Source organism: Hypomesus nipponensis, chromosome 10, assembly GCF_054491055.1.
Source record: "Hypomesus nipponensis isolate SF chromosome 10, ASM5449105v1, whole genome shotgun sequence".
Classification (NCBI taxonomy): Eukaryota; Metazoa; Chordata; class Actinopteri; order Osmeriformes; family Osmeridae; genus Hypomesus; species Hypomesus nipponensis.
Genome location: NC_140370.1, coordinates 14,234,584 through 14,260,416, shown reverse-complemented (window position 1 = coordinate 14,260,416; position 25,833 = coordinate 14,234,584). Strand labels below are relative to the sequence as shown.

The 25,833-nt window shown below is 43.2% G+C and overlaps 3 protein-coding genes across 3 annotated transcripts; 2 read left to right on the top strand and 1 right to left on the bottom strand.

Moving 5' to 3' along the window:
- Window positions 1-170: 170 nt before the first annotated feature.
- Window positions 171-6,657, top strand: rgs20 (regulator of G protein signaling 20). Its single transcript, XM_084707896.1, has 5 exons — window positions 171-371; window positions 5,247-5,410; window positions 5,748-5,825; window positions 6,039-6,273; window positions 6,426-6,657. Exons 1-5 carry the CDS (start codon window positions 171-173, stop codon window positions 6,612-6,614), a joined length of 867 nt encoding a protein of 288 aa, XP_084564022.1. The 3' UTR covers window positions 6,615-6,657.
- A 1,951-nt stretch (window positions 6,658-8,608) lies between these two features.
- tcea1 (transcription elongation factor A (SII), 1) lies at window positions 8,609-13,653 on the bottom strand. The gene is made up of 10 exons (XM_084708458.1): window positions 13,282-13,653; window positions 12,353-12,415; window positions 12,162-12,267; window positions 11,900-12,002; window positions 11,508-11,653; window positions 11,236-11,292; window positions 10,844-10,998; window positions 10,306-10,452; window positions 9,813-9,884; window positions 8,609-9,582 (listed from the first exon to the last, which is right to left on the bottom strand). The coding sequence occupies exons 1-10, from the start codon at window positions 13,354-13,356 to the stop codon at window positions 9,574-9,576; spliced, it is 933 nt and encodes a 310-aa protein (XP_084564584.1). The 5' UTR covers window positions 13,357-13,653; the 3' UTR covers window positions 8,609-9,573.
- Window positions 13,654-17,747: 4,094 nt separating this feature from the next.
- LOC146271882 (uncharacterized) lies at window positions 17,748-25,317 on the top strand. The gene is given in 9 exon segments (XM_084707632.1): window positions 17,748-18,422; window positions 19,319-19,484; window positions 19,599-20,638; window positions 20,640-20,718; window positions 20,815-23,012; window positions 23,160-23,420; window positions 23,583-23,762; window positions 23,994-25,052; window positions 25,054-25,317. Coding segments are annotated over 9 exon segments (5,922 nt in total).
- The last annotated feature ends 516 nt before the right edge of the window (window positions 25,318-25,833 follow it).

Below are 25,833 nucleotides of genomic sequence, written 5' to 3'. Positions count from 1 at the left end.
CTGCTTGGTGGGGTCATTGCACCACCGCATTTGTTCCGACACAATGCTGCAGTTTTTTAAGGCAGTACCGGACAAAAGAAAGAGGGGAACCTAGGTGCCCGACAGTGAAAGTGTATTTTACATGGTTAAGGACAGGGTCCAGACAAGAAATGGGCCTCTGCCATTAGAGCATGCTATGTGTTAAAGTGGTTAGACGGTGGCGTTACTGGCCCTTGTCCGCTTTCCGGAGGGTTCGCCACGCTCCGGTCTTGATGTGGCACAGGGTCTGGAGACTACTGCAGGCCTGTCGGCATGGCGAGGGCTACCAAGTCCCGGGGGCATACGACAACAACCATGAGGAGGGCACTGCGGAGGACACGGTGTCCTTTCAGGTAAGGATATAAAATCAGACACTGACTGTATCCCATACATTTTCCTGTGTGCTGTAACATATTGTACATTCTATTAGACTACTAGGTGGTTTACATAAACTGTATTCTCATGTTTTATTCCGTTTGCATACATTCAAGTCAACTGCATTAAACCATTACAGTCATTGTTTGTCAGTTTGTCTGTCAAACAGATAACTATACAAAATAAATACTTCTTAATTGTTTATTAATGCTGTATATTCATACAGCTTTTTCATGAACATGTATTTGAGTTATGTATAAAAAGATAACAATTTAAAGTGAAGAAAGATTGTACATAAAAACTAATATTAACACACACATGTTTATACAGATGTGATTGCTGTGCTCTCACATTGATATTAGTTGATTGTTCACCACACTGACGTTTGTTTGGAGTAGCCCTGGATTACTAATGTCTAAAAGTGTCTATGACTCCAGCCATTTTCGTTTCTTGGAAGTTGAAACGCTATTTATGGCATAATTTCCTGTCTGAACCCCACTAAGAAGATTAAATACAGTTGACTTGAATGTTATGACCACAAATAGAGGATATACTTAATACATATATACAGTATATATAGAGAGATTTTGTGTTGCCACCTTCAACATTATGGAACCACAGCAACAAGATGGATATCTCCACAAAAGGTTTTAGTTTAGGAAGAACTATTACTTGACTGTTAGCATCTTGGCTGTTAGCATCTTGGCTGTTTGCATCGTGGCATCCAAAAATAGCTGTCTTTGGAACGTGCTCTTCAGTGGTTGGGAGCCTGATTACTTCTAGGTAAATGGATAAATTAAGATTTCCGTTGGCTTTGTGTAGTGAGTAGGGCTGCTTAACTATTTATGGAGGTTTCTTGAGGGTAATCATGAGTTGGATGACTTTCTACTTCTGAACGACAAGGAAGTTTATTTAGGATTTAGAATTCATAGTGTTGAAGTCATGTGTCATATGATGGTAAAGGTACCTAATACTCTAAATGATTTAGTTTAATAATGCAACTGTTGAAAGTAAACACTTGACCAGCACAAAACAAAAGATGTGGTTTTGACACAAAATAAAATGTATCACATGCTTGGTTGTGTCTAGGTCGTCCAAGGGCTGGGACCCAGGTGTCTGCATATTTAAGAATGTGACTTACAAATGCCTACATGTTTTGAAAACCCCCATTCACATAATTCCAGGTTAAAATGACACTGTGTTTGACATACATATAAAAGTCCATAGGCTGATATTAACAGTGGTTAAATTGTACAAGGTAACATATGTGGGCACAAACTACCATGATAAGAAAACAACTCAATTTGAAATTCAGTGCAGAAATACAACTCCATACTCCGACAACACAACATGTAGTATCATTTTAGCATGGAATTTAGATTTTTTTGTTGTTGTGAGAAATAGTTTACTGTGGTTTTCATCTCTCTTATCTATTTCCGTGGGCTTAGTTATCTTCTGAGATTCTCAGTCTCTCTCAAGGCTAAGCAGCACTTTAAATACCAATTATGTCTGAAAGGGCTCCTGCTTTTGAATACACTCTCTCAATCAGAACAGCCTCTATTATGGACCACGCTCTAACTGCCTCAGAATACCACCTGGCAAACTTGCTTGCTATCAGAATAAATCTGCACCTTATCTTCTAACCACTTTAGAATATATTTTGTTTCTGTTGGATTGTGTCTGTCTAGCAGACACTGTGAAACAAATGTCTGTGCTCGCTGTGAGGACTGTGTGTCAAGTCATTCCGGAATCTGTGCGGTTTGTTGCTATGACCAAATACTGGGAATGGGAAAAGGATAACAAGTGACAAAGAGAAGGTCACACATCTCTCTGAGGGACCAAGCGAGTGGTCACTTGGGGTCTGTCCCATTTATGCAGATCACTTCTTCTGATGTGGCACCATCTGAGTGTGAAAATGTACAAACACAGATGCGTCTGTTTGGAATCTGGAGCATATAAAGTAACATTTTGCTATAATCCAGGTTAACTAAATGTCACTGTGCAAATTGTGGATTTCTTCATGCTTGCAATAGAGTCGCTTCTCAGTGAGAGTAACCAACAGAAGCTTCCAGACACTTCAAGGACAGTTTAGAGTTTGCGCAGATTTGCCCGAGGGCATTTAACTGAAAAATTGACAGAATAAATAAAAATGTATTCATCTTGTTGACCCTTATGAGTTATTTTTCCAGCCATTGAAGATTAAGTCTGTTAGAAACTAGATTTTGAGCACAGAGTGCCATCTGGTGTTCACGGAACAGTAAGTTGATGCTAACAATGTGACATAATAAAGTAACAGTTTTGTTGTAGTCCTCCTGTACATTTTTAACACATTGTTGTGACAAAAATAAGCAAGCCTATCATATTGTATTGTGTCTGACTAAAATTATGGTGACTGACAAACACCTGTGACTGAGTCGCCTTTTACACAAATCTCTGTTTTTAGTTTCACCTGGAAGGCAATTTCAAAACCAGTGCTACAAGATGATCATACGTTTGACTAACATGTAACAGGATGTAATAACTCATGTATTGGATGAAATACTATACGTGCATAGATGTTTTGCTTGTTTGTTTGTTTGTTTTCTGTTTATTTTAACTGTCGCTGCACGCACCTGAAAGCAACTGACTTCGGACTGTTGGCTGACTCAGACACAGGAGGTGTATTGGGCAAAGCGCCGGTCAGAACCACGGACAGCGACACTTTCAGACGCATCTTTTTCATTTGCGTGTCTTTATTAATGTATGTCAATACATCTCTGTGGTTCGTTTGTTTGAGTTTGAGTTTAGTGCCTAAGTAGGCGCTACAGAATCCTGATATTGATCGTCTATTGAGAGACTTTTAGGTGGAATTTAATTGTGGTCTGAAAAACTTAAACTAGTTCTAATCAAGATGATTTTATGGGTATTTTTTGTCTCCTTTCACTGTTTAAGAATATCATTATTACTTAATTGGACTGTTACTTCCTAAGATATTCGCTAAAGTAACATAAACGCCAAGCTGCAATCAGAGGTGCACAATAAATCTGTGACATCTAGAAAGGGGTTTTACGCTTCCACTACTACTACTTGGAGACGATACGCATGCGCATTGACACGAAGCAGCCGGTCGGAAAAAAGCCTTATGCCAACGGATGTAATAGAGGCAAAGAATTACCTCTTCTCTCTGGGCATACATGTTGAAATTGTAAGTATTGGCTACCAATTATGTTTATTTTCACGAACTGTTAGTAAGTGAAGTGTGTCAGATCGTTTTTTGGCGTCTAAATTCGCATGTCACTATCTGGCTCCAGTGAGCTTCTAACAGACAGCCTATGTCTTTTCGGCGGTTGTCCAGGGCGATGAAGCTGTATGGTAGCTGTTTTTCATGGTGGCACTTTTCCTTGATGAGATGTGCAGTATAAAGCAATGGATTTCATAATGTTTTATTCGCACAGGACCACTCATTTACCATTTCATGAACTATCTATTTTCCACCACAATCTACAAAAGAAAAACGATTTAGCTTTAAGCAGTGCCTACATAATATTTTTTTCCTGTATAATGAGTACCACCACCTCCATCCCCGTTTTATCCTCTATAGAACATATCGCAATGCATTTGGTGTCTGCTTTGACTAACCTATCACAGCAGCCGCAAATATTCTTCTTGAGTCGCCACAGTATGGTAGTATACGTAAATCTCTGCGTAACATCCCCCGTTTCCCACCTCATATGGATCCATTTTAGAAACGGACAAATCGCTCTGTAAACTGTTCAATGAAATTATGTGATAAAACGATAAAGCGGTTGGAGATTCACATGGTGCCTTCAGGTCCCAACCTGCCTGCGCCAAATCGTCTGACATTTCAGCCTAGAGAGGCATCAGTTTTTGTTGGTTGGCTGTATGTTGCCGTGGGTTGAAAGCGACAGCCCACGGGTTGACCACACTATTGCAATATTCTATAGGACATCCTGCTGGTGTCCAAATGACATACAATGCACTTAAGCCTACATGGGTTGATGATCCATATTGCTGATCAAATAGAAGCTTAAATATAGTGTACAGTATCTTGCCATAGTATTAGGCCTTCCGGCACATCGTATTGCCTGTAGCTTACTGTAGGCTTTATTTTTAGTGGAAGAAACCACTGAAACACTACTGTACCTGAGTAATAATTCTATGGCTATATTTTATTACAATGTGGATCTAAAGTTGCAATGATGGGCAACCTATCCACAGGAGGAGTATGGCATTACATTTTGTATACGATGTTACTGGTAGAAAACTATTGCCCTTCAGTTAACTATAACTCATAAGCTACATTTGTGATTTGTTTAGATTTTTTACAATTGCAATGTAAGATGCCTAATCTAATTTGTGAGATCGATTGTGGCAGGAAAACATGCTTAATCATCTAACACTGTCAAGTTACTTATGTTACCCCCGGGCCTACCATAACCTACTAAGCTAAAGAGGACAGGAAGGTTTTTAAATAGAGACACTGTAAGTAATTACTTACTGTAATGCCAACACAGCAGATTATACTGTACATTGGAACAGTTGTTAATTTATGAAGGGAAGTAATTGCTTGTTGAGTCTAGAAGTTTTAACGCTTATTTGTCCTGGTCAGGACTCCTGGTTGGCACGCTGTGGCTCACCTGGGGCTGGGCAATGGATGAGAGAATTCAAGCTATTGCAAATACTCTCTGGGACCTTCTCATAAGCTTATGCTCCAGTGTCAGCATGGTCCTCTCTCATCTCTCTCTTTCTGCCTATTTCTATTTAATTATTTGTGTGTGTCTCTCTCCCCCCCCCTCTCTCTCCTCCTCTCTCTCTCTCTCTCTCCCTCTCTCTCTCTCTCTCTCTGTCCTCAGCCCATGGGATCAGAGCGGATGGAGATGCGAAAGCGGCAGATGTCGGTGCAGCAGGAGACGGCGGCGGGGGGCGTTGCACCGGCCCAGCAGGACCAGCAGGGTCAGGGGAACCGAGCCTCCAATGCCTGCTGCTTCTGCTGGTGCTGCTGCTGTAGCTGCTCCTGGTAGGATGCCTCCTCTCTCCCTCTCTCCCCTCTGTTCCCCTCTCATCTACACAGCACACACCCAGTGGGGGTAACATGACCGCATGCACAGTAGCAGAGCTCCTTTGCTAGGCTACATGCTAGCAATGTCGAGCGACATGCCAGCAGTGAAGCCTGTGTGGATCGAGCAGCAATACGAGTGTCTACAGTATCAAAAGCAGTAAAGGAAATTTTAAAATAACAAGGCGTCATTTTGACAGTTGGTCACAAACCGACTGTTCAAAACACGTCGAGTGAGTGTGGGAAGTTTGTAGGGGTGTGATGTGCTATGTGTACTACCTCGCAGTCTCACTATTAGGAATGAAGACAGAGAGGAGAGGAACCGGAGGGCCTCGTACGATGTCAAAGCTGAGGGGAGCACTGATTGTGATGACAGGTTTGTCACACCATCATACCGCACCTAAATGAACCGTAACATGATGAAATGACAGACCAGCTTCACACTAAAAGCCATTCCTATCTAGTTTAGCTTTGGCTAGTGATGATAACTCATCGAAAGCCTGACAAGTATACACCTAGCCTGTATGTATTTGGCTGAACAATGCCAGACCTGCTGAGTGGTATATGTGTGTGTGTGTGTGTTCTGTAGCCCAATGCCCACTTTGGAAGAGGCCGAATGCTGGGGGCAGTCGTTTGACAAGTTGATGGACTGCCCTGTGGGGAGGAGTGCCTTCCGGCAGTTTCTGCGCACAGAGTTCAGCGAGGAGAACATGCTGTTCTGGCTGGCCTGCGACGAGTTCTGTAAAGAGACCAATAAGAGTGCTATTGAGGAGAAAGCCCGGCTTATTTATGAAGATTACATCTCAATCCTTTCACCCAAAGAGGTGTGAACTTGCATGCATACCTCACTCAGTTCTATTGAGTTTGATCCTCATGGAGTGGACACTGTTTCTATTGAATCAACATTATCATAGATGTGAAGAGCAAATATAAATAAATAAAAACGTAACTTGTTCTCATTGCGTTTGATCCCCAGGTGAGCTTGGACTCCCGGGTGCGAGAGGTGATCAATCGGAACATGCTGGAGCCCAACTGCCACACATTTGATGACGCCCAGCTGCAGATATACACACTAATGCAAAGAGACTCTTACCCTCGCTACATGAACTCCCAAGCCTACAAAAACCTGCTCAACACCCTTTCAGAGCAGTCCCCTGAATCCTAGATAAAGACCTGTGACCTTTTCTCTATTTGACCCCCTGTCCTCCCTTTCATTTTGTTTTTTTTGTATGTTAGTGTAGAATAAGTGACCCGGGCCTTGGAACTCGGCCCTCCTAGGGTTCTGAGTGCTATAGCGATCTACACCTGACAGAAGACTCAGGTCTCAAAATATCCCGAGGGCTTAACACCACAAGTACTGCTACAGATCAACATAGCAACTCACTCCAAAGGAATATTACGAAACATTTCAGTCAGATTTATTTGAGAAATAATCTATTTTATTTATGTTTATTTTTTTAATTGTTGTTATTGTTCTTTTTGTATCATTCCTTGGAGGGGAAATTATGCCTAATTTAGGCATTATATCTATCAGTTTGTAAATAGAAAAAAGGAATTGTGGGTAAATATGAGAAATTCCCAGTTCTATTTACTGCGTATGAAAATCAGCTCAAGTCATGGCTACATGCTAGCAGTACTTGTAGGCAGCTTTGTGGGGTACATTAGTGTATGATTTACCTTAGTTTCACCTTGATCTCTGTCAGCTCACCTTACAGTTAGGATCCTGAAACACTGACTTGGCAACTCCAGTTCCTGTAAGAACTGGAATAAGTGAGATTTTTCATCATGATCGAAATGTTAAGTTAAGATTGTTAAGAAGTTGACACACAAAATGCAATATTTTGAGATAAGGAAAAAAACGTTATCAGTTCTAAATTATTTAGACAGCACCTCATGTAAAAACATTATGATAATCATCAGCTTTTTACAATTGAACATTTAGAATGAAAGAAGAGAGTATTTTGTTCCTATTGCCAATATTGATATACCAGCAAGACATTTATCAGTTTAAGTATTAAGAAATTATTTATTCATGCAGTCCAGCGCAGTCTGTGGAAAAGCCTGTTCAGTTGGTTGGTAAATGAAATGAGAAAATGCCTTGTAATAAACTACTTATGAGGCTCAATATTATTGATATGACTGCCAAGTTTTAGGAGCCAGATTTATTAGCAAGACTGATTTCTGTATGTAAGTGATTGAAATTCCCCAGGGTCAGATCAGTTTAACAATGACACCAAAGCTACCAAGTAAACTGTGTTCATACATACTTTTAAAAAAATGATTTTGCTGACAAAAATTGGAGTTGCCAAGAGTTGAGATATTTTATGTATCATCTTGTTTTTTTTTGTTTCATCGTTTTTGTCGCCTCACTCAAAGACAAAATCCTCTCGGGGGAAGTGCCTTGACGTTCAGTTTTGTGACATCTCTCTCATGAATGGTATCTTCTGGAGCACCCCTATTGTGACATCTCTCTCATGAATGGTATCTTCTGGAGCACCCCTATTGTGACATCTCTCTCATGAATGGTATCTTCTGGAGCACCCCTAAGTCAAGTTAACTGATTTGTCTTTTTCCTTGGCTGACTAGATTATTGCATGTGTTTCATCCTCTCCTTCCTTCAAGTGAATACATCAGTACATTTTGGTAAAGTGATCTGTGGAGACAAATGAAAACTCATGCCTTTGTTTGTAAATGGACACTGAAGTAGGGTGAGGAATAAGACAGCGAGGTTGCATCTCAACCTCAGTCTGCTGATGTTTGTGCTTCATGGAAGTAATTCTACTTGTCCTAGGAGTAAACTTACTTGATATGTGCAATTTGAGCTGATGGATTCACCACGTAGATCAACCTCAAACACATTTTAAGCCAATGGTTTGGAGTGATACTGCCTATATATGTTCATTTTCTTGTTTACTATATGAAACGTGTTATTTTGCAGGAAGTTTACGAAAGGAAAACTTTTCAAACAAATAATGTGATAATGTTTACAGTATATGTTTTTTTCTGTTTCTTCTCCAAGAAAATAATGATTTGTGGGCATTTTGATTCTTTACGGTAAAATAAAGCACAATAATTTCACTGCATTGTCGTTCCTTTTCATTTATCAAACCATTTTTTTTAGTTCAATGGACTAAAAAATAGGCCATGAGTTCCAATACAAACATAACAAAATTGACAAAAGTATACTTTCAATGAGATTTTAAATTCAAAATATTTTTCAAATACTGTATTGCTACAACACATATTAACATCAAACCAATACAACCCCCCTTGTCTGTGGTCTTGGGTCCATACATGAGACAGCCTCGGCCCACTCCTCAGTACTGGAGTGGATGCACCTGGTAACATCACAAAGGAACAGGCCCAACTCTTCTGCCGCTTAAGCAATGGCAACCCTGCCCACATGAATATGCATAAAATTACATTTACATTAATGATGCCTCATATTCCATCAACAAATACAGATCAGTGCCTCCCATCTTACTCTTATGCACAAGGTTACTGGAAAGAGTAATAAGTCCACATAGTTTTCTTGAATTAATGACAGCAAATTGGTTTATGTTTGATAGTGAACAATCAAACTCCCTTAAAAAAGTACAAAAGTCAAAACCTGGTAATGCAATGCCACAAAGACCAAGCATTGTTTAAAAACGTAGGTTACATTACTTTATACCCGTAATGATTTCTCAATACATCAGCAATTTATTCAAATTAACCTTATTTGTAAGAAAAGACAACATTTTATTTTATTTAATCCAATGGATTACATTTTATTGGGAAATTAAATAAAACATTGTTGTGAGGGTAAAGTAAAACATAGTAGTAAATGTATGTCATAGCTGTCAAAATGTTAAAACTACATATAAAAATTGATGGTAAAAGAAACTGGGAGACAACAAGATTGATCATACTCTGGCTGTGGGGTATCTCTTAAAACAGGACTTGGTATTGACAAGGATTGGGTCTATGAACAAGGTATTCAAATAAGAATGGATGCGATTTCTTTTGTGGCAATTTGTGCACCAGGTACCACAGAATACAACGTTTCTATCTGTTGTAGATACAGAATCCTGGTCCGGGATTTTAGCTACTTCTCTAAATCCAAAGGAAATCCAATTTCTCCTTCAACAGAACTGGGGAACAGAAAAAAAAGATAACATTTTTAAGATAATCTTTATATCGACACTTTAAGGTGTGTCTCAAATAACTGTTCCACAATTCTAAAAGGTAAGAACTGAAGACTTGATACAAATCGAATGTGAGAATTATTAATAATTATACATTTGTATACAATAAATCAAATAAAAACATAAATACATAATTTACCACACAAGTCAATGTCAAGTGAAATTGAAGAACATACCTTCCATCTATTTCCGCAATCCATACAGAAGACAAACGTGGTCATGGGCTCATCAGCGCTGCGCGTCTGGACCTAAAGAGTGAGCAGGGGAAAACACGGGGGCATCATCAGTAACTTTCCTCACTTTGCACCAAGAACCACATCACACCACTAAAAACTACAACTACTCAACATCTACAACTACTCAACATCTACAACTACTCAACATCTACAACTACTCAACATCTACAACTACTCAACATCTACTCAACATCTACAACTACTCAACATCTACAACTACTCAACATCTACTCAACATCTACAACTACTCAACATCTACAACTACTCAACATCTACAACTACTCAACATCTACAACTACTCAACATCTACAACTACTCAACATCTCAAATACAACCCAAAAGAATCAGAAACACGGCTGTCTACTGTATCCTACCCCATCGCAGACTGTAGGCAGCCCAAACCTGAGTGTAGGTGACTGTAGGCAGCCCATACCTGCGTGTAGGTACACCTCTTCTGCTTGCACTTCCCACAGGTGAACAGGTCTGTCTGGGTGCCGCTGGTCGTGGCCAGCTGGTGGTCCCTTACAGCGTCTTTGGTCTGCTTCTTCCTCATCTCTTTTAGCTCGTCACTGGCCATTTCCTTTAAAGGCACATTTATAATATTGACTATTAGGGACATGTTTTTTGATCGTTGTGCCTGCTGTGAGAGGGGGCGATGATGCTCAAAGCCAATGACCAACACATGGGAAAACCTGGAAGAGGATTCATAGTGAAAATAGAGTCAAATGGCTAAGCGGTTAGGGAATTGGGCTGTTAATCAGAAGGTTGCCGGATTGATTCCCGGATCAACCATAGTTTTAACTAACCTGATTCAACACGTCAACCAGCTAATTATTAGAATCAGGTGTGCTGGAAGCAAAACCCTACAGGGAGAGAGTTCTCCAGGAACAGGGTTGAAGACCCTTTCCATTAGTTCCAAGGACACAGCTTTGGGAGAGGCCAAAGCAGAGAGGCCTGCATCTCAGTCCCACCTCTGCGATCATCTTGGCCATGCGTTCCGGGGACACGTTCCCACACAGCACCGTCTTCCTCAGGTTTGGGTTCTTCACGTCCTTCAGGTTGGAGATCCGGCTCCGCACCCGGTTCTTGTATTTCATGTCGGTGTTCTTGAACTCGTGGAAGATGCGTGTCGGTTGGTTAAGGAACTCGCTTCTTTGTCGGGTGACAGCACTGCATCGACTGCACCAAAAGCAGGGTATCTCTTCTATATGTATACATTATATATTTTCCAAAATATAATAATGAAAGAGTGCCATACAGATCATGACCTCAGGGAGTTACTGTTATATAACTAACTTGACATTAAGTGTATGAGTTCAGTCACAGTTAACTAAAGGTAAGTAATAGTAAACATAAAGGATATATTCCTCAATCTGAGCCCCAAGTTCATCGCAGTCGGCACCAATAGCAATATAGTCATCTGCAGAAGAGCAAGAAAGGACAGTGCACAATAATGTATAGTACATAGTAATAAAATGAGTTTAACAACCAGCATAGGTCATCCAATGCCACGTGCACCACTGAAACAGCAAATGCATACTAACATATACAAAATGTACAGTATAAGTGCAGCCAAGACTAAACTCACTCAGTATCAGATAGATCATTGAGGGATGATGATTGTGTGGCTTTTACCTCCGGTCTGCAGTGCATTGGACAGCATCTCCCTGCATTTTATTCTGACAGAGTCCGATGTACCGGGTGCCCGAGGGAAGGTTGAGATTAGTGTGTTGGTGTTGAGGTCGACGGGCTCACTCTTACTGCTGGAGTTACTGCTGGAGCTGATGACAGGTACAGAACAGCCGTCTTACTGAACTCATACGAATGAGGTTGTCACACGTCTACTGGTATTGGCCTGGCTTCCCAGATTCGTTAAGAAGCTCTTAAACGCTAAGAGCTTCTTAAGAACATTAGTGCCATTGCACTTGAACGTTCTAAGAACGTTCAAAGAGCGTTCTAGAACGCTCTTCGAAACGTTCTTAAGAAGCTCTTAGCGTTAGTACTGATTCAGCTTTCTTTATCATCACCTTTCTTCTTTGGGCTCCGGACTCCCTTGCGATGGAGAGACCACAGGCATTGTGGAGTCTTTCCTCTTGTCCTCTGTGGATTTGTCTCCGCCCCCAGGCTCATCTGGATACCAAAGAAAACACAGTGTCAGGTAATCGATGGCTGTGTGCAGATGGTAAACAAATCAGAATGCCAAATACGAATCCTGAACTATTTAACTTTTAAAAGGTCTTGTTCATGCAACGGCAAGCGAATTACACAAGCTATCACACTATCACTAACCCAAAAGCTTCTTCCAGGACTTGATCAGCGCCTTGGCTAGAGATGTCACCTCGTCGTCCGTGCTCTGCTTGCGTATAGCGTTCACAGACATCCCAATTCTGGTGGACTGTGGAGAGAGATGTGGCTTCAGTGCTTCAACACCTCTACACACAGTGTGGATGAGAGGCTAGAGGAGGAGCTAGCAAAGATACCTGAAGCAGTTCGAGAGTCATGGGGACGCTCCTGAGCTCCTTCAGTAGATCCAACGCCCCAGACTGTAAAAAACCATAAAGTAAACCACAAATGGTTAGTAAAAAAAGTGCTGGTAGGACTGGGACATTCATTGTTAACAGACACCGCACAAGTTGCTGTTACTAGTTTCGATAGTTTTATGCTACCGGAGAGTCAAGAACGTATTCATCCGATACAACTACCTCATCATTACCGACCAGATTGGATAAGAACAGTTTCGTTTCTTATTAGCTAGCACTACCTACTAAGTTAACGAATAGGCTATTTCCCCATAATCACAAAACAAGGTTGCTAATCTACTACCTCGCTATAGTAATTGCAGACTTTTTGGTGGAATACCTGGTGCCCATTGATAAATCGTATTTTGGGTACACCACAAGATACACCACTTTGGCTCCTTGGCCAGCTAGCTAGCTAGCAAACGCTAAAATCACCGGTTATTTGACACGTAATTTATCCTGACGTAAGTGATTGGCTAGTAAACATTGGTCAACTGTTGTTGTTAGTCTAGCCCTACTAGCTAGCTAGCGAATTAGCTAGGCTGGTGCAAATGATCAAGACACAGTAGCTGCACAGTACTGTACTCGTACAACCTTCAACTGCCTATACTATTGTCTGAAAGTGTATCCTAAAACAATGTCAGCACAGTTATACCCACTACAGTACTTAAGAACTAACACTAAATATATTCAGATAGCTAAATAGACAGATAGGTAGGCTAACATTACAACAGTTCTCACATGGGTGTATTTAGTTAGTACTAGCTAGCTCTACCTATCTTAGAAGTAGGGGCTATATGTCTTATCTTGGGCTAGCGGCATGTTAGCTAGCTAGGCTAGCTACATAGTCAAACCACCAGTAGAAATTCATTCATGTCAGAACACCTCACCCCGCTTTTCTTCTGCGCCATTTTATCCATCTTTTTGGCGATTCTAATGATCTCATCTTCTTCTTTCTTTCCCATTCCGAAAGATTTGATATAAAACGTGTAAAATACAACTAGAAAATATTGTGTCTTCGACAAAGACCAGTGGACGACAGCGGTGCTTGGCGGACAGAAACTGATCACACACCGACCTATTGTGCAACAGACCCAACTAGTGGATTTCAGATCAAGATTTAAACGAGGTTCAAACAGTAAATAGCTTATAGACCTAATGATTTCAGAATCGGAAGTCTTTTTACTGATTATTGAGGAATGTATTGATACTGCATCATCAGTCTATCACCAAATGTTAGTCGGCATGGAGGAATTTTTCTGACTCATAGTTCTACAACATTGAAACTGAAAACTGATTTGCAGGCAAATGATCTCTAGATGGCGCTCCGCTTAAGTGACTGGGATAGCTTGTTACTTCATTAAATTGACACGATAGATGAGAGCAAATGCTTTCTTCTTAATGACCTTTACTTTGCCTAATTTAGCATATTAGGGATTTTACTTACGAGGGCTGAGTAAATATGCATTCGGTTTTAACCATCCTTTGTATAATCTTGGATATATGAAAGTGTCGGCATAGCATATAGATGCCATATTGTAGATGTATTTTTCGATTCCTTGGAAAGTGTGTAGGCTTGACAAAAAACAATAACGTCAACATTTAATCTAACACTATAGCCTACACCGATTTTAGATGTCTAGATGACTGTTACATCGTGCTGCAACAGTACGAAAAGCTTGAGTGCCATTCCCAGTCAGAGATTAAGAAGTTAGTTTGTAATTTCTCATTCTCATTTCAAGTGTTCATTGTCAAAAGGGATTCACAACATTAAATCGGCCAGTAATTAAAGATGAGAAGGGCGTGCGTCAAATACATTGATAGTAGGCTATAATAGGCCTATAAGGCGACAGGACCATGGTCACTATAGCTTATTCTCATATTTTTTTTATTTATTGTTCTTTTAAACACAGCATGTGTTGTGGCAATGAGTTTTGCCCAACATGGGGGATCACGTAGCTCGGGGTTGGACCCCCCATACATAATAACATAATTTAATGTAATTGTCTGTTATGTAGCCTACACTGTCTTTTGTTCAGTTCTCACTTCTGTTGTTTACATTTGTGTTTTTATATTCTTTACATGTCAATATTGAAATAGCTATATCAAAACTTTTGTTGTTTATATGTTCATAATGTTTATGTTCGTATTGTTTATATGGTTATAAGTTGATATGATTTAAGGATTTCATTATATTTTCAGAGATTAGATTTAAAAAAATTGCATTGTTTTGAAAAAGTAAAGGGTGTTAGACAGACATTAGAATAATATGGTGTATATTTGAGATGTTTTATCACAATTGTGAAAGGATTATTCAAATTTTATCAAGGATTTCATGTTATTTTTAGAGATTTCTAGCATTATTTTGTAAACGAAATTGAAAAAGTAAAGGGTGTGGAAGTAGGCCAGACATTATAATAATAATCTGGTGTCAATTTGAAATTTGTTATCACAATTTTGAAAAGGTTATTAAGATTAGCATGGATTTTATACTATTTCCAGAGAGAAGGGATTTTCTAGCATTTTCTTTTAAAATTTGATTGAATAAGTTAATGGGTTTGGAAGTAAGCCAGACAGTATTTGAATATACAGGTGTCAATTTGAGATTTTGTATCACAATTTAGAAAAAGTTATCAATCTTATCAAGGATTTCAAGCCTTTTTCAGAGATAGCAAAGTAGGCCTATATTCATTTTGTTAAAAACGTTTTTGAAAAGATAAAGGGTATGGATGTAGACCAGACATTGTTAGAAGACTTTGGTGACAGTTTGAGGTTACTCAACTGTACTAACTTCCCCTTGGTATGTGACAGATAGCCTCTATGCAATGGCACTAATGTTAATTGCCTCTAATCTACGGGTCCTTGTTGACACTATTTGATCCTCTTAATCCAAAGAAATCATTACGACGTGACTGTTGACAGAAATTGAGTAGGCGTGACTGTATCGTACCAATCATCCTGCCAAAATACTAAATAAAATAAATAAAAGGTCTGACTGCATTTGTAGGTTGTGGTTTCAGAATAAGCAGCCTAAACTGTATCAAATGCACTTACAGTCTCGTTTTGAACTATCCCACAGGCTACAGTAAGCAACACTATAAATGTAAACTCAAATACACTCAAAAAGGCCTGTTGTACTGTACTTCACCTTTGTTCTTCACCCACCGAATGACCTGTCTAATCTGAGGACACCTATCAGGTCCAGATGGGAATAATACACCAGTCTTTTACACTGAGAACCCTGGGGGAACAGATTTCCCTGGAAGCCTGAGGAAAGTGATTCCCCTTCTGTATGTTACGGTATGGCCCTTTATAAAGCAATACATTGATGCTGGTGATGTATTACTTAGCTCATTATGTATAACAAGGGGGATCAAATATGTGTCAAAGCCCATACTTCTTTGCTTCAACTGAAAGTAAAAAAGTGAAAAGGTGTAGACAGCACTTCAACCTTCTTTTCAAACATGAGTATCTGTCCTTCTACTGGATTGAAGGATGCGTGTACTTTTGAACTATTAATTGATCCTGCAGCACTGTAGGTGGGAGTTATGTCACAGTGCTGAGAAGGGCTTTGCAACACAGGATGTTGGAACTAGAGATATTACAAAGACCAAGTTCCCATGGGCATCCATAACGCTCTATTCTTGACTATAACCTAAACAATACAATACTCAATATTCTCAAATATAACGTAGCAAATAAGAGGATTCAATTTAAGCCATGAGAAGAGTTTAAGTTATTTTGGTTATGGAAAATTACGCATACTTGGTTCCACACACCTGCTGTGCACTTAATAATTTGTCTGACCATGTCACCATATTAACGCATAGTCTAGACTAGTAGAATGACAGCCTCCTGTCTGTTGTGAGGCAAAACAAATTCTCTCCTTAGACCCTCTACTGTAACCCATAGCTTGCTCACACTGTCAGCAAGTGCTGTAAGTAAAAGCTCTCTCCTAATCCTTATTAGGCCAAGACTCGTCAAATCTGATTACTGGGCTGCTAGGAATTAGACACAGCCTTTGCAAACGCTACACAGCCTTCTCCACCTGTTTTATCTCTTAGTCTTTCGCTATATCAAGTCTTTGACAGGTATGACTTTAATCTGCTCCTCTCACATAGAGCTAATCTCACACTTTTCACACACTTTCTTATTATTGTTTTTTTCTCCCATCCTCTTAAAAAGCTTATAGGAAATGCAATAGATGAACATGGTTGTGTTATTGAATTTCTGTAGCGCGATGTGTTTATGATATCATTAGGACTACTTCATCGAGAAAAGATATTCAGTGCCCCTTTGAGTAATTTATTCCCCCCCCCCCTTCACGTTACCTTACCTTGATATGCTGATTAACTGTGAGCAAAGATTAAGCAAATTGCCTGTGATGTCGCATGTCCCCAAAATAGCCCTGCGAATGCTGTTGAGCAGCTTTGACCAATGCAGCCGTGCACTGGATTTGCTCTTTTGCCCTTTTTACCACTAACAACTCATTGAAAATGTGAAATCAGGTAAGTTACATTTATATTCACATTTTCATTTTACTTATCACCAGGGGCTGCCTGGTTTGGTGTAGTGTTGTTTAAAGAACATTCTTTGTATGGAGCACTAGAGGACCCTTAAGTTAATGTTTACTGTCGGCAGGTACTTTGTGACAAAATAATGCATTGGCAGACTATATTGTGTCCTTTTTCATCAGATTTTCTTAAAAACAGATTGTGTACTAGGGGATATTCTTGACATTGTATACAATTTGATGAATGGATTGTATGAATCCATCTTCATCCCTTTACAAATTATAGGAAATATTAAAATAATTGTACAGCTACATTTGGTGTATTGTATACTTTCATTGTGTATCTGTTTTGTAAACCTTTAAAACACTTGAAAAAGTTTTTGGAATGTGAAACAACTGTATAGTTTAATTGTAATGAATGATTATTCCATTGTTATTTATTATCTCTTAAGTCTTTGATTACTAGACAATTACACAAGTTTACCCTTTGAAGAGACTTAACTTTTGATTGTCTGTTGTGTTGATGTCATCCTTTTTAACCCGCTGGTTCTAAGAATCTTCAGAACAGTCTTTTAGCACCGCGGGGATCTAATCCCTGTCCAGCAGGTGCAGTTTTGGAACAAGGATCATGTAGTAGTGACTGATGCATTCAGTGTCAAATCTACTTTGCCAAGCACCACTGCCTGCCACAAGTTACGTTTACTGAACAGCAAGTCAACAAGCACAAGTTCAACTTGACTACCACCTCTCATGCTGGTTACATCAACCTATTTCATGAATATGTAGGTCAAATTAAAGCTAATTACTATCTCTCTGTTGTCTCCACAGCCATCCGAAGACAGCATGAGTAACACACCCCTGCAAGACCTGCCCTTACAGGGTGTGTCCTCAGCTAGTGTCCAGACGGTGACCTCCAGGACCCTCCTCCAGCCCACCACAGACCCCTCTGCCTCGAGAAGAGTCAGCTTCTACAGGAGTGGGGACACTCAGTTTGGTGGGCATCACATGGTCATCAATGGCCGCACCTTCAAGACCTTCGATGCCCTTTTGGACACTTTGTCCAAGAAAGTGCCTTTGCCCTTCGGGGTGCGCACCATCACGACACCGCGCGGGACGCACCCTGTGAGGACTCTGGAAGAGCTCCATGACGGTGGGTCTTACGTGTGTTCCGATCAGAAGCGGGTCAAGCCCCTCAACCTCGACGTGGTCAACCGGAGGCAGGTGCCTTGGAACACGACCAGGCCGGTGAGCGCTGGCCGGAGAAAGCAGAGGGGTCTCCCCGCTGTGCCACCGGGGAGAAGGAACAAAGGGGTTAACAGGCCGTCTAGGATGGCCGAGAGCAGGCTGGCCGTGCGGACACCAAAGAGACTTGTGGTCTTCAAGAATAGGGATCCTAATGTCTGGCGCACCATCATGCTGCATAAGAGAACCGCCCCTTCCTTTGACGCCTTGTTGGATTACCTTTCTCAGGTTCTGCAGTTCCGTGTCGTCAAGCTATGCACACCGGATGGCAGGCGGGTAAGTGTTTTGAGCGAGAAGGATTTGCTGGGAACGTAAGTCTGTTATCAGTATAGATGAGATTGTTGTCAGAAAACGTACCTTAAAATAAAGTCAATAGGTGTACCGTCGATCAACATTGAGAAGCTATTGGCATGAAAGCCTGTTCAGTTTGTCTGGACAGGCTTGAAAATTGAAAATATCAGTTTGTCTTGGCCCTGAATCAGAAACCTCAACCCCCCTTTTTCCTGAGTTCTGACTAGGTCAAGGATAGAGGATTGGTCCGTTGCGTGCCCGGTGCAGCATTCTACAAATAGCCGCTCTCCTGTCACAGGCCCCCACAGCTCATCAGACTGACTGAGACATTTGCGAAAACATCAGATGTTCCCAACATATCATGGAGTGTTTGATAGTTTAGCATTTCACAATTAATTGTACAACTAATTGTACAGTTTCAGGAAAGATGCACAAAACCCTACCTGAGCTTCTAAATGAATACATTTACATTTAGCAGACACTCTTATCCAGAGCGACTTACAGGAAGTACAGGGTCATCCCCCCGAGGCAAGTTGGGTGAAGTGCCTTGCCCAAGGACACAACGTCATTGGCACGGCCAGGAATTGTACCTGCAACCTTTTGATTACTAGCCCGACTCCCTAACCGCTCAGCCATCTGAATAACGCATAAACATGTTCTCTCCTTGTTACAAAAATGTCACGAAAATATTTTGCGGAAGATGGAAAAATTATTAAAAACATGCAAAGAATATTACCTAATGACATGGCCAAGTATAACTTAATGTTATTAGGGTTAGTAATTGTACTTGATCTCCTTATATCTTCATTTGATTCCTTCAAAAAGTATGTTTTTACCCTATGAGCCTGGTATGGTTAAGGATCAGTCTTCTCATATTGCAGGTTGACGGTCTCCCTGGACTCATTCTATGCTCCGGGGTGATTGTTGCATCAGGCAATGAGCCCTTCAGACCTGGAAACTACGATCCCCAGAGATCCTCACAGATGGCCCAGCTGAGCAACTCAGAGTCTGTGGAAGCCTCCAGGTTGCAGCTTGTGACTCGTAAGTGTGAGCTTGCCTGTGCTGTAATCACGCAGTGAAAACAAATGACGAACACTGTGGCCCTGGATCCCAGTCTGACGTTCTGTTTCACGTGTCGCTCTCTCTCGCTCTCTTTTGCAGACAAAAATAAATCATCCTCCAGTGGAACGAGGTCGAGAAATTTCTCCTTGTCGTCAGAGAGATACTTTGTGAATCAGATAAACAAGTCTTCGAACGGAAGTTCCAATGGCCATCGAGCTCAGCTGTCAATTGAGGCAGACATCGACCACCACGGTCAGGGGTCAGTAGACATAGAGACCGCTGCACGGCCAGAGAGCAGACGGCACACCTCCATCGTGCCACAGGACGACGACATCGAGAAGTCCTTCCGGGTCAACGAAGACGGCAGCATGACGGTGGAGATGAAGGTCCGACTGACCATCAAGGAGGAGGAGATGATCCAATGGACGACCACGCTGAGCCGCTCCAGCCTCAACAACCACCAGAGGACACCGTGTGCTTCCAAGTCCGGGTCGGTCAACAGCTCCCCTGACTCTAACAACGCCCTGCCCAAGGACTCCACAGCCGCCAGTGAGGACGGGGAAGACGAATCCAAAGAGGACAACCGTCCGACCAGGGCAGCAAAGGGGGTGGCCTTCGCTAAGGAGGGAGGCTACGACAAATGCCCAGCGGTGGCCGGGGACAGGCCCAACTCGAAGAGGACCCCGACGCCGGGCGTCAGCAACGCGAGGAGGAAGAGAGCCTCGGTGGAGAGCGTGAAGGTGGTGACCGAGAACGGAATTCAAGAGAGGACTACGGGCACCTACTCTTACACGGAGAGGAACGCAGACGGGGAGATGACGGAGGGGTACTGTGTGGTCAGACAGAACACCAGCAGCAGCAGGCCGGTGCCCAAGCCCAGACAAACGGGATGTAACGGCTCTCAGTCCCCCCTCAAGACGTCGGGGGTCGCCGAGGTACTGCAGATACAGGGTGATGGGATGGAGATCACGGAGACCGTGATGCACATTTACGAGGGACAGGGCTGCTACGACAACTATTTTGCGAATTCCCAGTACGCCATGGAGGGCGGGCCTGAGAACATGCCCCGGAGTAAACCAGCATCCACAGACTCTGGGCCACGTTCATCCAGCAATGATGTGGATTTCACCAGGCAGTCATCCAGCACTGACTCTCAGCACAGAGAGAGAGGAAATCCTGTCTTTGTCATCAGAGCCCACGTCTCCCTTACAAAAAAATTGCAATAACCTCTCCTCTTTTACTGACAATGAGGCCCACACCATGGCAGGCTCCCGGACACGTTCTCCTCCCAAGGACACGGAATGCTTGAAGTCAGGGTCGGAAGAGACCCCAAGTAAAGTAGAGAAGAAAAAGAAGACGGTTAAGGTGAAACCAAAGCTGAAGAGTCCGACTTCAACGACCAGCTCGGATAAAAAACAAAAGGACAACGTAGCAAGCTCTTCAAAGAGTACCAAAAATAATTCCTCACCTGACAAGAGTAGTACCTCAGGAAAGAAGAGTGGGACTGGAACAGAAAGTGACAAGAAGCTTCAGAACAGTCCCAAAACTGAAAAAGTTAAGAAAAAACACAAAGCCAGTGGAGATGAAAGTACCACCACGAAAAAAAAAAGTTTGGCACTAAACATAGACAAAGTGAATGGGACGTCTTCTAAAAAACAGATAAATATGAATAAAGGAGCTAGGGATAGCTTACTTAATGTAAATACACCCGATTCAGGGGTAGTGAGACCCGCAATGAAGAAGAACATGTTAAACATTTTACCTCCCAAATACCTTGGACAGGGCAAAAAGAAAATCACAAAGCAAAAGTCCATGAACGAGAACAGACTGGCATCTCCAAAACTGAATTTAGAGTTGAGTGAGAGTGTATCCATGCCCATCCTTCCCTCCGCACCCTCAGATGCCCAAGAGTATGTGGAAAACTGGCTTCAGAAAATCACCGCAGAGCCTGTGCCCTACGCAGAAGAGGTAGCCTCAGCCGAACCCGAGCAGGGAACTAAAGTTATTTTCCAAATAGGTGCCGATTCGGAGTCAGAAGTTAAGGCTGAAGAAGGCCAAGATTCCACAGGAGATGGATGTCTTTCTCACAATGAAATTCATAAATCCATGTCCTGTTTACCGGTTCCCGTTGCCTATGAGGCACCACCCTCAGATTTACTAAATACACAGGCTGCACAGAGAAAGGGACTTTGTATCTCAATGCCAAGCGTCCGAATAGACCCCAAAGAACAAGAAAGCCGACTGAGAATGCACAAATCATCGGCGGCCATCGGAGTAGAGCGCGAATCCCCTTCCACGACCAACCACCTGAGCCCCACGGCAACAATAAGACCTGTCTTACGACAGCTTTGTTCATCCATCCAGTCCTTAAGAAGGTCCTCAGGGCCCGACAACCTCACCAGCCTGGAGAAGTCCCACAGCGTGCCTGACTTCTCATCGCAGGTGGCGTCGGTGTTCGGATCTCCGTCGAAAGCCCTCCTCTCGTTCCTGTCTGTGAGGACCCTCAGAGAGAGCTTGAAGGGCTCGGCAGGGGACACCTACGGAGGCGACTCGCAAAGCGGCTCGGAGGCCCTGCTGGTGATGGAATCCCTGCAGAAGATTTCCGCCATCGGGGACGAGGAGGAGCTGAGAGCGAGCCTCTCGGAGCTTCAGAGCAGGACCTCCTCTCAGTTGAGGCAAAGCTGGAAGGACTTCCAGGAGCGGCGTGACATGCTTGAAAGCCAACCTCTTTCTCCCAAGTTTTCGGAGCAAGAATTTGCCCTGGACGTGGCCTCTGAAGCTGGCGAGGAGCACAGCAGTCACATGTTTGAGATGGAGGAGCTCATGGAGGAGTTGGACATGCCCCAAGAACTCAGAGAGCAGCTGTCAACCTTGGTTGGGGCCGGGCCAAAAATGTACCCTCAATATGACACTGAGGTGAGCTGTGCTGAAACTCTGAAACACAGACATCACTCTGACTCGGAGGAAGATCTGGAATTGTTTGCTGGGGAACGCGATAAGGCTTCAGAGGTTGAGGCAGGGCCCGAGGACAGTCATGTAGCCCAGGCTGTACAGGTGCAAGAGGGAAGGGAGCGTAGCAGTGTTGAGCCTGAGGAGGGCAACAATCCACACAACATTAATGAGGATTCGGTTGAGAAAGAGGCAGGTGACACTGAAACAGTGCAACATTCAGAACATCACACAGAGTCTGATGAAGGTGGATTAACAGAAGCTGACAGGACAGAATCGAACAGAGAAGAAAGAGCTGACTGCAGATCCGCTACAGCAAATATACAAGAGAAACTGTCTGTGAAGTCAGGTTCAGACCAGGGCAAGTCAGATGCAGAAGTAGATAGTTTAGCTGAAACTGTACAATCAGGTGAGGAACATACTGGTCACCAAGAACCCGAGAACCCAGCTAAACAGTCAGAAGATGACGTCAATGTCTGTGACTCAGCTGAATCCGAGCGTGAGGAAGAGAAAGAGGTGGAGGAGACCCAGGAGGGGGGACAGGTGGAGGAGACCCAGGATGAGGGAGAGGTGGAGGAGACCCAGGAGGGGGGAGAGGTGGAGGAGACCCAGGAGGGGGGAGAGGTGGAGGAGACCCAGGAGGAGGGAGAGGACGGAGATGGAGACGTGGAACATGAAGATGAGGGAGAGGGGGGTGAAGGTGTGGAGCAGGAAAGAGTTGAGGGAGATGAAGATCTGGAGGCGGAGACAGAAGAGGTGGAGAACATGGAGCAACTGCAGGTGGAGGCAGAGGAAGAGGTGAATCAGAAGGAAGGGGATGAGGACAACGAGGAAGTGCAAAGTGACGGGGAGGACAGGTTTAGGGGAATGGTGGAGGAGGAGGAAGTGGCAAAGAAGATAGAGGAGAATGACGACAGGGAGGAGGAAGGGAACATGGAGGAAGATGAGGAAATGTTTGGGGGCAGGAGTGATGCGGAGGAGAGGGGAGAGAGATGGGATGATGAGGAAGAGAGAGAAGAGAAGAGGGAGGAGGAGGAAGAGAGTGAGGAAGAAGGGGGGGAAGAGAGAGAAGAGACGGGAGAGATGGAAGACAAAGAAGTGGAGGAAAAGGAGACGGAAAAGGGGGAGGAAGAGGATGAGGAAGTGCAAGTGACAGAGAGTGAAATCGAAGACGAGGAGGAGAAATGGGAGGATGAGGGCGTTAAAGAAGGGGACGTGGATGAAATACAGGAGAAGGAGGGGGATGAGGACGAGAGAGGGGAGGATGACGGAGAGAATGCAGAGGAAGAAGAGACCCAGGAGGATGGACTAAAGGTACATGAGAGGGAGGAGGATGAGGAAGAGGAGGAAGAGGAGAGGCAAGGGGGACAGAGGGAGGGAGAAGTGAGGGGAGACGAACGTGAAGACGAGGAGGAAAAAGAGCAAGGGGAGCACGAGGAAGAGATACAAGACAACGAGGGGGACGAGGAAGAGAGGGATGAGGAGCACAGATGTTCAGCTGAATCTGATGTTGAGAATTTATTCAAAGCAAGCGCCATTACAAAGATACTGGAAGAGGCCACTTACATGGAAGAGAAGAGTAGCTGTGAAGAGGGTAAAAATAGCATCGAAGAGGCAGAGACAAAAATGTCTGAGGATGGAGATTTGAGTTCAGCTTCAAACAACTCATCACTTGAGATCAAAGAATTGGATGGGGATGAGGGGTGCTGTGGTCAGGGCACGGACACTGCGAATGAGCTTAAAACGGAAGGAGAGGAAGAAGAAGAGGATGATGAAGAGCGCAACCACAGTACTTTACCTCACCCGGTGGAGATATCACAGGAACTGCTTGACTTTGTCAACTCTGCCCTGATGTCATCCTCCCTGACCTTTACATATGACTCCAAAGGCAATATCCGAATCGAACCGGATAGTGCCCGCATTGTACCAACAACAGAAATGCTCATTCCCAAACAGAGAGAGGATAGTCAATATGGGAAAAAACGGCTTCCAAGTCCCAACACTTCAGATCTTTCTGATTACAGACCGGAGACCTCAGAGAGTGGAGGGTACAAGTCCCAGGTGTCTACTGACCTGTCCACCGAAAGTGGAGAGGAAGACTCCAAGGCCCACTCTTCTGTCCGAGGAAAACAGACATTCAATACTTCTAATGGAGGCCTGAACAGGGAACTCACACCCTCTAAAGTATCTACAGGAAGTGAAGCGGAAATATTTCATCCCAGACTAAAAAGTGGAGGGAGTTTGACCTCTTATGACTCTAACGCTATAGCATCAGCTGAAGACTTGTCCTATTACAGTGCCGGAAGCTCATCCAAACCCGACCCAGAGCCTGTGCGGAGCATCCCCTTCCAAACTGACGCTGACTCAGGTGACGGTGTTCTGATAGACCAGGGCAGGTGGCTCCTCAAAGAGAACCACCTCATCCGCAAATCCCCTCCCGTTTCCACGGGGATGTACAGCAATCTAGACAACACGTCCGCAGACACGGCTCAGAGCAATTCAAGCGAGGACCTTCCTCACGACCACTGTGCGAACCAACATTCCCCGCTGGCTGTCCTCTCCTCCTCGGAGCTGGAGGAGATGGCTAAGCCCGCCACTATCTGCCAACTGCTCCTACTACAACATGCCACACGGCAGCGACTCGGACCCTTTCCAGGACGACCTCAGTGTCGGCAGTAGGAGGGTCGAGTCCCGGGTGAAAAGAGACGTCAGGGTGTCGCCGACCGTCGACACCTCCAAGACGTGGGTGAAGAAGAACGGCAGCATGTCGTCGTTTGCGTCCGTGGAGTTCAAGATGGCAGACGGCAAAGTGCACCCGGAAGGAGCACGCCTGGCTGTGAGGAACAACCCAGCCGCTCTCAGAGCGTAGTGAGGAGGGCTCTGCCATGCACACAGGGAATCACTGGAGTCTCTGCATGTCAACTGTGGGCAGTACTGTCCTATACTTTAACACAACACCACACTCCCGATTCCACACCGTGTCTGTGATGGTGGCATAGTATTCCGGATTTAGCTGGTAGTTGTTTTAAAATGGTTGAAGTCATAATACTCCTTATAAGGACTCATACTCTTTGCAGACCACCAGTCTTGTGTGTCTGATTTCCTGTGTGTGTGGCGACTTAAGAGAGACGTGCCTAATTTTTATTTCCAGATATATCGTGTCTGAACATCATCAAGCTTACTTATTTTTGTAAAACAACAGGATGTTGAATGACATGGTGCAGCACAGCTATAATGCACAGTGTGTTGTATTGGACTAGAGAAGGTCATCTGATAGGAAGATTATTTCAATCCGTCTACAAAGCCAAAGAAATTAACGATTGATTGACCTTTGAAGGTAGAACTGTCTACTTTTCATCTTTGTTCATGGTGGGACCATGTTCTA

What these genes read in the sequence shown, in the direction of transcription:
- tcea1 (XM_084708458.1), bottom strand. Translation starts at nt 13,356, where the DNA reads ATGGGAAAGAAAGAAGAAGATGAGATCATTAGAATCGCCAAAAAGATG. An exon ending in GTCCTGGAAGAAGCTTTTGG is followed by an intron (nt 12,003 to 12,161) that starts GTTAGTGATAGT and finishes TTTGGTATCCAG; the next exon opens with ATGAGCCTGGGGGCGGAGAC. An exon ending in TGGCCAAGATGATCGCAGAG is followed by an intron (nt 10,453 to 10,843) that starts GTGGGACTGAGA and finishes GTGCCTTTAAAG; the next exon opens with GAAATGGCCAGTGACGAGCT.
- rgs20 (XM_084707896.1), top strand. Translation starts at nt 171, where the DNA reads ATGCTATGTGTTAAAGTGGTTAGACGGTGGCGTTACTGGCCCTTGTCC. An exon ending in AGGACACGGTGTCCTTTCAG is followed by an intron (nt 372 to 5,246) that starts GTAAGGATATAA and finishes CTCTGTCCTCAG; the next exon opens with CCCATGGGATCAGAGCGGAT. An exon ending in TGCTGCTGTAGCTGCTCCTG is followed by an intron (nt 5,411 to 5,747) that starts GTAGGATGCCTC and finishes TCTCACTATTAG; the next exon opens with GAATGAAGACAGAGAGGAGA.